Genomic DNA, 11,725 nt, shown 5'->3' with positions numbered 1-11,725 from the left:
GGCCAGGCCGCGGGTATACGTCGTCGTCGCGTCTTTGATCTAAAAAAAGCTTGTTCGTATCACTATGGTCACCGGTGCACGTGCTTGTGCAAAGTCCTGATGTTTTCGCGGGAAACAGTCGGCCTTCACGTGGTGTTTGCTTCGATCAAGTGGTCGGTGGAGGACGAAGAACTCCCGCTCCGTTTGAACTGTTTGGACTAGTTTCGGATTGTTGTTCATGGTCTTCTCGAGTTGAACTGACCGCAGTTCGGTCTTGCCGCCATGGACGTGACAGAAACCCGAACGGGAGGTGCCCGTGTACCTGACGCTCTTGCAGAACGCGTGCAGAAGCTGTTCCAGGACTTTTTAGAAGAGTTAGTTCAATGGAGAGACATTTCATTTTGTCTCGAGATATTCAGCCGGAGGAATAATGGATTTCTAATTGTCTGTTCTGACCACTTGGTAATTGTGTTCATGTAGATTTGAAGTGGATGGAAATCGTCAGTACATTGAAGATGTGCAAGATTTGATTCGCCCTGAACGCAATACGCTTACTGTCAGCTTCAGTGACGTGGAAACTCACAATAGTCAACTGGCTGCTACCATTGCTGATGAGTACTACAGGTAAATGCGCGCACGTGTATGTGCGTGTGTGTGTGCGTGTGTGTATGTGTGCGTGCGTGTGTGGTGTGTGTGTATATGTGTGTGTCTGTGTGTGTATATGTGTGTGTCTGAGTGTGTGTGTGTGTGTGGTGTGGATACACACCTTGCCTGTGCCTGGCCGCGATGCTATAGCAACATTTGTGACTAGACATGTCTCTACACACCACATACACACACACACACATACACACACACACCCACACCCACACACACACACACCTCAGACCTCAGACCAGCCCATCGCGATAGCGATGATAGCGAACAGCTATGTTAGACATAGCAACTTGTGCTGGGATTACACCATTCAACAGCTTGCAAGGCTGATGAATTGACCGCCGCTAATTTTAGCCTGATCTACACCACAGCTTGTTGAGAGACTTATCCCCTCTCCCCTGACTCACTTGTGAGGTCTCTATTCGAAATTGAGGATATAATATTGTGGGCGAAGTGGTGGCCCGCCGATGTGAATGTATTTGCGTGATGTGTTCCTAAACACGTCAGGTGATTTCGGCCGCAAATCCGGCCAACTTTACTTTTTTTACACCACACAGTTGATTGAAGCGGCTTTTTCTGGCCAGTGAATCCCTATTTTTTACATTCACACACGCACATGCACACACACGCACACATGCACACACACACATGCACACACACATGGAGTAGTATTACACACATGTCCTAAATATTCTCAATCTGTGGGACAGAACTGTTTTGTCCTTTGTGGACTCACCAGCACAGCACAGAGAAAATGAGGCCGAACCTGATAGCAATGAAAAATAAATTTTCAAAAGCCAAATTTAAACCGGGTCCGAACGTACCTTGCCAAAGTGATCAAACTGACAAGTCAGTGAGCTCTGCGTAACGCAGACAGCAAAGGCACTACCCCACACGAGAGTGCTCAACTACTACAAGAGCAGAAGCGAAATACTCCATCTGCGGACAGAACTGTTTCATCCTTTGTGGACTCATCAGCGCCGCACAGAGAAAAGTCTTGAATATTCCGTTGACGTTACATGTACGGCTGGTAGTTAGTTCTATGCTCAACTGATAGTTTTGCGAATCATTATTGTTGGCCATTCTCGCTTCTTGTTCCATAGTTACGTGTAATTCTCTGTGACTTCTCGTTGTTATCTCTTTTATTATCTCTCAGAGTCTATCCATACCTATGCCGCGCTGTGCGAAACTTTGCACGTGACCGTGGGCAAATTCCGCCGCACAAGGAGTTTTTCGTTAGCTTTGAGGACGTCGCTGCAAGGAACAAGTGAGTGGATGTGTGTTGCAACTTGTTACCTGCCTGTGAAGTTAACACTGGTATGCTGGTATGAAGGACTACAGGGATGAATTTACTGTCGTGAGTTTGCATAGCAGTTTTTACTGTGCAAATTCTCAATTGTGGCATAAGCTACAAAAAGCATGGATAGCCTGTATATGTACGATGTATATATCGCAGTTTTCTGCGTGTCACTGTCATTTTTGAGTAGCAGTAGATCGATTTTGCGTAGCAAACTGCGATGCGATACCGGATAAATTCATCCCTGGACTAGTATGTCCGAAGTGCATCTCCTCCAGTGTGCACTCTCCAGTGTGCACTCTCCAGTGTGACGTTTGCAGCAACTAAGTAGTAATATACCATGTGGGTAAAAAGTTTGAAAACCCAACTTGGACCAGAATATACTATCGCCGTGCAATTTATCTTCTTCGCCTCCTGCAGGATACGGGACCTAACGACGGCTAAAATTGGCAGCTTGCTGCGGATCAGCGGGCAAGTGGTGCGAACGCATCCCGTGCACCCTGAGCTCGTCAATGGCAGTTTCATCTGCCTGGAATGCCAGACGGTCATCAAGGATGTCGAGCAGCAGTTTAAGTTCACGCAGCCGACCATTTGCACCAACCCGGTGTGCCAGAACCGCGTGCGCTTCATGCTGGACGTCAGCTCTTCCAGCTTTGTCGACTTCCAGAAGGTGCGCATCCAGGAGACCCAGGCGGAACTGCCCCGCGGCAGTGTGCCGAGAAGGTAAGTGGCTGTGACGTTAGCATTAGTGTCAATTGCTACGGCAATACTCAACACCAGTGATGATTGTGTGCTGTCTCCACAGACTGTCTATGAGTCTCGGTATCTGCCCACACTACATGTAGTACAGACTGTCTATGAGTCTCGTTATCTGCCCACACTAGTGTTGGGTGCCTGATCTCCCGGACAACATGACTAACTTCTTGCTCTTCTTTTTTTTCTCATTTCTGCTCAGCTTGGAGATTATCTTACATGCTGAGGCAGTAGAATCAGCACAAGCCGGTGACAAGTGCGATTTCACCGGGACGCTGATTGTCGTTCCCGATGTCACGCAGATCAATCTTCCAGGTCTGTTGATCTGTGAATTGTAGCCATGCGTATGTGTGTGTGTCAAATTTTTTGTCTGACGTCTTGGCATGGGGTCGAGAAAGACGGTGGTGCTCTTGACTGCCTTCGTAATAGGTTGCCGCTTTGCCTGTCAGGTCATAAATGCCTGCCATCAGCAAAATGACTTGCCTTTGCCATGCTGTGGTGGTGTTGTTGATTGAGATATAATTGGGCCATAGCCGGCTGAAACATGTCTTAGAGTGAATTTTTCCAATTTTATTGTATTCCAGAAAATGTGTCACTTTGCTCGCCAACTACTTGAACTAGACCGCCAAACAAGTGTGAGAACGAAGTTCGACAAGATGCTATCTCCACCGGGTGATGAATGAAGCACAACATTAATGCGCTCGACAGAAACAATTCTTCAGTCCGTCATGTCTCCAAAAAGTTACGAAACCCAAAGACATATTTTAGCTGACCGCAGCCCACACTGAGACTCAGTCATGGCTGGTGTGTGCTGATGTTGGTTTGTGTGCTTGTTTTACGTCTGCTCTCAGGAGCCGCTGCTCAGACCGCGGGAAAGGGCCGCAATGCCACTGGCCCGATGGAGGGAGTTACGTGAGTGAAATATCTCCTGTCTTCCTGCCTAGCCTGGTGATGTGTGTACATGTGTATGCATAACTCCCTAGAATGGCTTGAAAGCTGTTTGGAGCTTTGCATGATAGATTGGCTCCGAACTACTGTAAATCATATTATTTTAACGACCCGCAAAGTTAACGATTTTCTGATTTTCGAAGGTTAACGGTTTGAAAAGTTAACGTTTTTCTCAGACAGATGCAATAATACTAGGAATGCTCGTCGAGGACATTCATTGTTGTCCATCACACAGTATACCTCGATGTCAGGAGAATAAAGAAAATGAAATTTATCCAGCGTAAGAGCGTAAAAAATTCAAATTTTTCGATCTCCTGTCGCTTCGTCAAAATTCATCTGAGAGACTTCGGAGTTATTCGAGCCGACTGCTGAGCGTCTCTGCTATCATCTAGATCTTTCGATTGTTGAATTCCGTTGAGAATTGACTGAGTTACGATCCGTTGAACACGCGCTGCATGCCATAATGTGAAATGATCGATTTCAATCGTGCGAGGCCCAAATCATACGACTTTTGCTAACGAATTTTAAAATAACGACAAATCTTTGCTCGTTAACTCGTTAGATTTACTTGTTCGTTACATATTCATGATTTACTGTATGTTTCTTCTTGGTAGTAACAAACTGAATTTTATTCCGCAAGTGCAGTCCTGTAACCACTAAGTAGCCTGTAGACAGGGTAGTGCATGGTCCTAGTCCTCGGCAGCATCATTTTGATTGAACTTGACATCAGGTCCTTAGCCTGAGCTTGGTTTTGGGGTGATCATTGACCTCAGACCATGATGTGTGCGTGTGCATCTGCTGTGTTGTCTTTTCCTGGGTTTTACAGCGGACTCAAATCGCTTGGCGTGCGTGATCTGACTTATCGCATGGTGTTCATGGCGTGCTCTGTGACCCAGACCAAGCCGCAGGTATGTCCAGTGCAGTGGCTTTGTCAAGTGCTCCCCCTGTTTTGCTTGGTTCTGAGCCGCTGTAAAACACGCGGCAAGTCACGGGTCTCATTGAACGGTGCTGAAGAATTTGTGGCCGATTTGTTTTGCATCACGCACAGCGCTGTATGAGCTGTGTTTGTTTTCCCGGGCATAGCTGCTACCAAACGTGTGAGTAGTGTTGACTGCTGAGGGTCTGGCACCGCTAGAGCCGCCACAGCTACTGACAGTTGTTATTTTTTCTGTACTTCTCTCTGCATCAGTTTGGTGGCAAAGAAATGCTTGGGGAGGAGCTATCGGCGGAAGCAATTCGCCGCCACATGACCGACGCTGAATGGAGAAAACTGTACAGCATGAGCAGAGATCGCAATCTCTATCAGAACCTTGTCAACAGCCTGTTCCCGTCCATTCACGGTAAGAACTCGCAGGAGCTTGCACTCGTATAAAACAGGCATCGTGTGTAATACGGTACGTGTGTGTGTGTGTGTGTGTGTGTGCGTACGTTGGTGTGTTGTATATCCAAACTCTAGGTAATGACGAGGTCAAGCGTGGTGTGCTGCTCATGCTGTTCGGCGGTATACCCAAGAACACCCAGGAAGGCACGAAACTTCGTGGAGATATCAACGTCTGCATCGTGGGTGACCCCAGTACGGCAAAGAGTCAAATTCTGAAGTAAGCAGTGGCTCTAGTTCTCGTGGACCCTGTGCAGCTGCCACCGCGTGTTCTACCGCGCTGGTACCTGCTGTGTCTTCTGTGTCTCCTTTCACAACTAGCTAGTGTGGCTTGTCCTGTTGTGAGATAGGTGATCCTGTCTTCACTGATGCTCTCTCTGATCTCCGCTGTAAGATTCTTTTTTCCTGACTACTGCGTGAGTTCTGTTGTAACCCACACTGCTGGTTTTTGTGCTGTGCCTGCCGTGTCGTTTCCAGGCAAGTGGAGCAGTTCAGTCCGCGCGCAGTCTACACGTCCGGTAAAGCCTCCACTGCAGCCGGTCTGACTGCGGCCGTGGTCAAAGACGAGGAGTCTCACGAGTTTGTCATCGAAGCTGGTGCATTGATGTTGGCGGATAATGTACGTCCCTACTTGCGTGTACTCCTGAAGCACGTCGATTGTGGTTCGGTCGTGTGCTTGTCACACTTCTTACTATGCCTTTGAAAGAAGAAATGTGCTTGTGTTTACACACTTGTTTATAACTTGCGTAGATTCACACCATGCGTTCGTGTGATTTCCTCTTGCTATCTTGCAGGGTGTTTGCTGCATTGATGAATTTGACAAGATGGACCTCAAGGACCAGGTTGCCATTCACGAAGCTATGGAACAGCAAACCATTTCCATCACCAAGGCCGGTGTTAAGGTACGATCCTCGGTTTTGCTCTCTCCGCCGACAGTAGCGTGTGTGTCTGGTAGCAGGGGAACTGCCTCATCGTTCTGTTTTGGTTTAGTGCATATCTCGCCTGCCACCTTGAATGGTTTAGTGGCTAGCTTTTTACTGTCGCTATCTGTGTGCACATGGCTGTAATGTGAGGTTTCTATAATACCGTGTCCACTGTACTTTAACTTCTTTTCTTCTTGCCACAGGCCACCCTGAATGCCCGGACATCCATCCTGGCTGCGGCAAACCCTGTGGGTGGACACTACGATCGCTCCAAATCCCTCAAACACAACATTGCGCTTTCGGCTCCCATCATGTCCCGATTCGATCTCTTCTTCATCCTGGTTGACGACTGCAATGAGGTGAATGCCAGCAGAAAAAAGGGATGCATTTTGTCTAGTGCTGAAACGGCTATAGTTCTCGCTTGTAGAATAGTTAGTTGACCATCGTGGTCTTTCAAAATGTTTGTAGTGAAAGTGCACCGTGCATGTTCAAAAATGACATTCACCGTTCTGTAGGCATCCATCCTGCCATTCCCAAGACTCCACAATGTGCTCCTGGGTCCTGGCTTTCCTTATCTGCACCATTTAGGGGTGAAACGATTAGTTCGAATATTCGAGTATTCGTTCGAAAATTTCAAACGAGCGAGTATTCGAAATTTTGCACTCGATCGTTTTTTTGTTTTGTTTTTTTGTTTTTTTAGTATTGGCATTCTATTTTTCAAAAACTTCTGTTGTACCGCTCATTGACTGGTATGCATGCATTTTGCATGCCTTTGAGTCAGTATTTTATGACTTCGACGATGCGATCACCACGGCAAGTAACGTTAGTTTGTTATGAGATAGTACTGGTGAAAATCGTTACTCTAAACTCTGTACAAGACGTTGGCGACTTTTGTTCTATGTTCACAGATAATTTCTTCCGAATTGGTCGAGAACTCACAAATCTAGCGCTTTCGAATTTTGATAAAATACTCGAAATAATCGGACACTCGATCGAATATTATGAATGAGTGATCGGTTGGTCAAAATAGATACTCGTTTCACCCCTAGCACCATTGTCACTTTTCTGCCTCGAGGCTGCCCTAATCCAAGAAATTTGCTGGCCAGACCCCATGTGGAAGCTACACGCTCTCGCCTTCATGAGCTTTTGATAGCAAGTGTACTACTAAAATTTACAGATTATACAGGAATGAAAACGTCACTGCGGACCTGCTATCGAAACGGTCACATGACCGTTGTAATAATCACTTTAGCCCTGGTATTGTAATCAACTCATGCCTCCTGGCTTTTAAGTTTTAACAGTTGGTCTGCTGGCTCGCGCCTGTCTGTTTGCGTGTGTGTGCATGTGGGTGTTTGGGTGTCTGTCTGTTTGTGTGTATGTGGATGTGTGTGCGCACGCATGTGTGTCTGTTTGTATGTGCGTGTGTGTGTGTGCTTGCACAGGTCACAGACTATGCCATAGCTCAGCGTATTGTCGACCTGCATACTCGTGAAACACAGGCTGTGGAGCGAATATATGCATTGGTATGTTAACCTACCAGTATTATATTAGGACTTGTTCTGTGTGCATCCTTCCTTTCATTTTCAGTGCCTTGGGCCTGCCTATCCAGTAAATTTTCTCTCGCTGTTCTTCTGAATCTCTTCCTGATGTCCAGGATGACATAAGACGCTATATTCTCTTCGCTCGTCAGTTCAAACCAAAGGTAATTCTGAAATATCATAATCGCTTGATGGGTGCTTCAGTATCGGGAACTATAATTATACGAGTTCTGGACATTTTCGTTTTCTCGGCATTCACTCGAATTTTGTCGTGTCCACTTCTGTACCTTTGGCACGAAACATGTACGTGTATGCCCATAGAATGTTACTCGCATCACGGTCGCTCCGCTATGACTTGTGAGGGACTTCCAGTGATGTGCCTGTGCTACGTTTTGCTGTGCTATGGCGAGGCAGACTGCTCTGGTGACAAACATGACTGGGATTGAAGTGGCCAAGACTTCACCGCCGCTGTCGCTGTGCGCGAGAGCTGATCGGTATCCTATGTTCTGCTTTGGCTGCCCCTCCCCCTCCAGATTAGCAAGGAAAGCCAGGACTTCATGGTTGAGGAGTACTGTCGCCTGCGGCAACGTGACTCCGGTGGTAAGTGCTTTTCTGCACACACTTTGGCAGGTGCTTCTATCTCCACAGCATGTTGACCGTAGCCGTTTTGTCTTGGATTTATATTCCTCTTTGTTTGCTGCCATAGTCCCTCGTCATGCATGTAGTTGGTTCTGTGTGGGCGGTGCTGTAACAGAATAGTCTGCGGACCTTTTTGTCTTCGATGTGAGTGCAGGCACGAAGTCGTCGTGGAGGATAACAGTGCGTCAGCTTGAGAGTTTGATCCGTCTGTCCGAGGCCATGGCAAGGATGTACTGCTCTGATGAGGTACGCTATCAGTGCTGCCCATTCTTGCATTGTAGTCTTGACTTGCGTTGGCACCTTGGTCATTGCTGGCTGCGCGTGTTGACCTTGCATACTTGTACTTCAGTACGTGTGTTCTGGTCAATGTACATGTATGTGCTCTGCGATGATAATTTTACTCCTGCTTTGTTTGTTGTTTTAGGTGCTCCCGAAGCATGTGAAAGAAGCGTTCCGTCTGCTGAACAAATCCATCATAAGGGTTGAGACGCCGGACATTCATTTCGATGAGGATGTCGAGGAACAGCTGCAGAGTGGTGGGTAGTAAACCTTTGAGGCATAAAGCAATCTGTTCGCTTGCCATCAGCAGCACACGCGACGTTTTTGAGTTTGCTGTAAACAACGCGTTGCTGGACGGTAGCACCGTTTTCTCTTGTCACTACATGAACGTGTATTGCTGCCCAGCAGCTGTGCAGGCCTATACTAAATTTCTACTGCCTGCATACCCGTGACATATGTGCAGTCGCAGTTTGTAGGCGTTAACCACGGGGAAAGGAGTGGAGTATACACTGTGGCTATGCCTAACTTAGTTATGTTCATTGGAGGAGTGATAGTTTTCCTGTTCTCGGCCGGTGTACATCATTTAATTTCAGCTGCTTCTGGTCGTTCTCGGCCGGTTTGTGTGTGTGTGCGTCTCTCCAGAAGATCAACCCGAAGATGTTAACGGTGGTGAGCCGGCGGCGGCAGCGCCTGAAGACTCGTCGCAGGTGCCAGCTTCTAGCACCACCGGCAGCTCTCAGTCGCAAGTCCGCATGTCCTTTGAGGAGTACCGCTCGATCGCCAACGTTCTGGTGATGCAGCTGAGACGGCTCGAGACAAAGTCTGATGGTGGTAAGAGGAGATTTACTCTTCTGCCTAATTAATGCATTTTTTGCGCGACCTTCATCCGGCTGGTCAGAATATCATGATCATTAGGAACACCTATACGTTTGGTTCTGGTACTTCATCATTGACACTTATCTTCTCTTTCCACCATGTTGTTGTGCTGTCTCTCTCTCTCTCTCTCTCTCTCTCTCTCTCTCTCTCTCTCTCTCTCTCTCTCTCTCTCTCTCTCTCTCTCTCTCTCTCTAGGTGAGACAATGAAGAGATCTGCGCTTGTAGGCTGGTATTTGTCCGAAGTAGTCGGTGAAGAGCTGGACTCTGAGCAGGAGCTTGCCAAGCGCAAGTTCCTTGTTGAACGTGTTATCGAACGTCTCATCAAGCATGTAAGCTACCCAAATGTCAATGCACACGTGCACACACGCACAAAGACTCTCACACTCCTCTCTGTGTGCATGTTATCTAGCATAGGGCTTGAAAGTGACTATTGCATGGTATGTTTGTATGGGACGGTTGGAAGTGAGTTGCACACAATGTCTCTGTACCTGTTATATTACCCACTGCACGGGTGGACACACTAAAAATCAATTTTTTCACGTCAAAGTTTTTAGTGAGATATACTGCGGCGTAATGTCTCTCCTTCGAGAATTTTCTAGCAATAGCATTTTAGAGGTTGCAACGAACAGCAAGTTGCTGCTGCAATGTGCTCGTGCGCAAGGTCCTTTCCTGAACCACTCCAGGTGGTAAGTTAGTACCAATCAGTTGTGTGTATATAACAGTTGGTGTGTTGTGTGTGTGTGCTTTTTTTGTCATCTTGAACAGGACAACGTTCTTCTCTCCATACGCCCAGAGGAGAGTAGCGAGGAGGATGAGGATCCTGTTCTAGTTGTTCATCCTAATTTCGTCGTGGCCGAGTAGCGACAGTTACTGGTGTGACGTGACGCTGCTTTGATCCGAACGGCTTGCTTCTGCTTGTACAAAGGCTGTAGGCTGAATAATGCCAGCACCGATTGTGTTGGCTAGCTGCCCTTTTTCCATATACATATGTTTACTCTTCACATGATTTCAACAGAAAAGTTTTTTATGTCGTTGGCATGTTTTGTGGCTCGTTTCATGCGTACTGAAATGCAATGGCTGGTCTTATGGTCTTCCCTTCCCCCTCCAGCTGAGTTTCAATCTGCTCTTTGTTTTACTTTGTTTTTAGTTCACTTGAGTGTCACTAGGTGAATGGTGGGTGTATGTTGTGCAGGCTGTCTCTTGACGGCCATGCTGAGTTTTCTTCACGTCCAATGTTTCAGCTCTGTTCTCTTTCTTTTCTGTTGTGGCTTGCCCTGGCTCACACGCCCACCCCCAATGGTGTCTTTTTTTTACTGCTTGCATTTGTTGCAGTATGTAAGGAAGCTGTACGTATCTGCAGATAAGCAGGCGGTTTGCTGTGTGAGTTGGTACATGCACAGCGCTGCTCAATGGAAACTGATCGCGTGAGTCAAGCGTGGCCGGGTGCTGTGCAGCCCTACAATTGTAGACGTCAACTGCGAGTACTTGCCTGTGAAACTAGTTTATCCCATGGTACGATACGATTTGGGCGATTTCAGCTAATCAGCGGCCGTTCTGAGCGGGGAAGATAGAGCGATACACCCCTCTGGGGTCAATAATATTCCCCAGGTCACGACAAAGGGAGATTTTAGTGTTGCTCACGCTCTATTTGGGACACAGTACATGTACATGGGATATTTTAAAATGGATTATACCATTCGTACTCTGTGTATACCGTATCCCTGGAAACCAACAGAATGATATTAGGCCACACTTTTTTTATTTCTATGTTTCTCGTCACCCGCGCGCATACGATTCAGGAGTCTGGAAGAAAAAAAGGAAAAAAACTTGCATGTGGGGACCAGCACATGTACATAATGTGGCCTGGCCTGCGCGACACATGATGCAAGAACGGCATTTTTTGTGCGCAATCTAGCTGCACATGCACAGATTGTGACAGAAGCTCCTACCACAAACTACTACTAGTTGCTAACTATGGATGCTATCAAGAGTACATAACCATGTACTCTTGATGCTATCAAGAGTACATAACCCCAGGGGGTTATGTACTCTTGATAACACCCCCGGGGGTTATGTACTCTCGATGCTACATGTAGTATTTTGCATGGTGTATTGGTGGATTTTAGTGTGAACAAAGGTCTAATAAACTTTTTTTATTTTTCGGTCATTTTTTTTCCACCTCTCGCATACGTTTTTAGATTTTCAGGTGACGAGAAACATAGAAATAAAAACGTGTGGCCTTAATTAATAATAATAATATCTTTATTAGGATGACCCAGATAGAGGCTTGTCGCCTATCAAGATCACAAGTGCAGTGCAACGCTGAAATACGGTCAAGTGAGCCCGCTTTCTCCAGTTCACACCCCAGTGTTTGCAGGTCTACGCTGTAGGGCTGCGCGCAGTAACTGTTACTTGACTCACTTGATCCGATTTCATTGAGCAGCACTGTACAGGTACT

At 46.8% G+C, this 11,725-nt stretch overlaps 1 protein-coding gene across 1 annotated transcript; it reads left to right on the top strand.

The window, feature by feature from the left end:
* Positions 1-137: 137 nt before the first annotated feature.
* LOC135804612 (DNA replication licensing factor MCM6-like) lies at positions 138-10,631 on the top strand. The gene is made up of 20 exons (XM_065318524.1): positions 138-353; positions 460-603; positions 1,793-1,903; positions 2,354-2,656; positions 2,889-3,001; positions 3,538-3,598; positions 4,461-4,542; positions 4,824-4,974; positions 5,091-5,232; positions 5,490-5,631; positions 5,807-5,914; positions 6,139-6,294; positions 7,378-7,458; positions 7,590-7,637; positions 8,007-8,073; positions 8,267-8,358; positions 8,537-8,648; positions 9,034-9,222; positions 9,463-9,596; positions 10,033-10,631. Exons 1-20 carry the CDS (start codon positions 262-264, stop codon positions 10,126-10,128), a joined length of 2,424 nt encoding a protein of 807 aa, XP_065174596.1. The 5' UTR covers positions 138-261; the 3' UTR covers positions 10,129-10,631.
* The last annotated feature ends 1,094 nt before the right edge of the window (positions 10,632-11,725 follow it).

The sequence above is a fragment of the Sycon ciliatum genome, chromosome 1, assembly GCF_964019385.1.
Source record: "Sycon ciliatum chromosome 1, ocSycCili1.1, whole genome shotgun sequence".
Taxonomy (NCBI): Eukaryota; Metazoa; Porifera; class Calcarea; order Leucosolenida; family Sycettidae; genus Sycon; species Sycon ciliatum.
Note: the sequence above shows the minus strand (reverse complement) of the source record. Positions and strands in the feature narration are given on the sequence as shown.

Coding starts and splice junctions, on each gene's coding strand:
- LOC135804612 (XM_065318524.1), top strand. CDS start 262: ATGGACGTGACAGAAACCCGAACGGGAGGTGCCCGTGTACCTGACGCT. Junction 8,649..9,033: donor CGAGGAACAGCTGCAGAGTG/GTGGGTAGTAAA, acceptor GCGTCTCTCCAG/AAGATCAACCCGAAGATGTT. Junction 9,597..10,032: donor TCGAACGTCTCATCAAGCAT/GTAAGCTACCCA, acceptor CATCTTGAACAG/GACAACGTTCTTCTCTCCAT.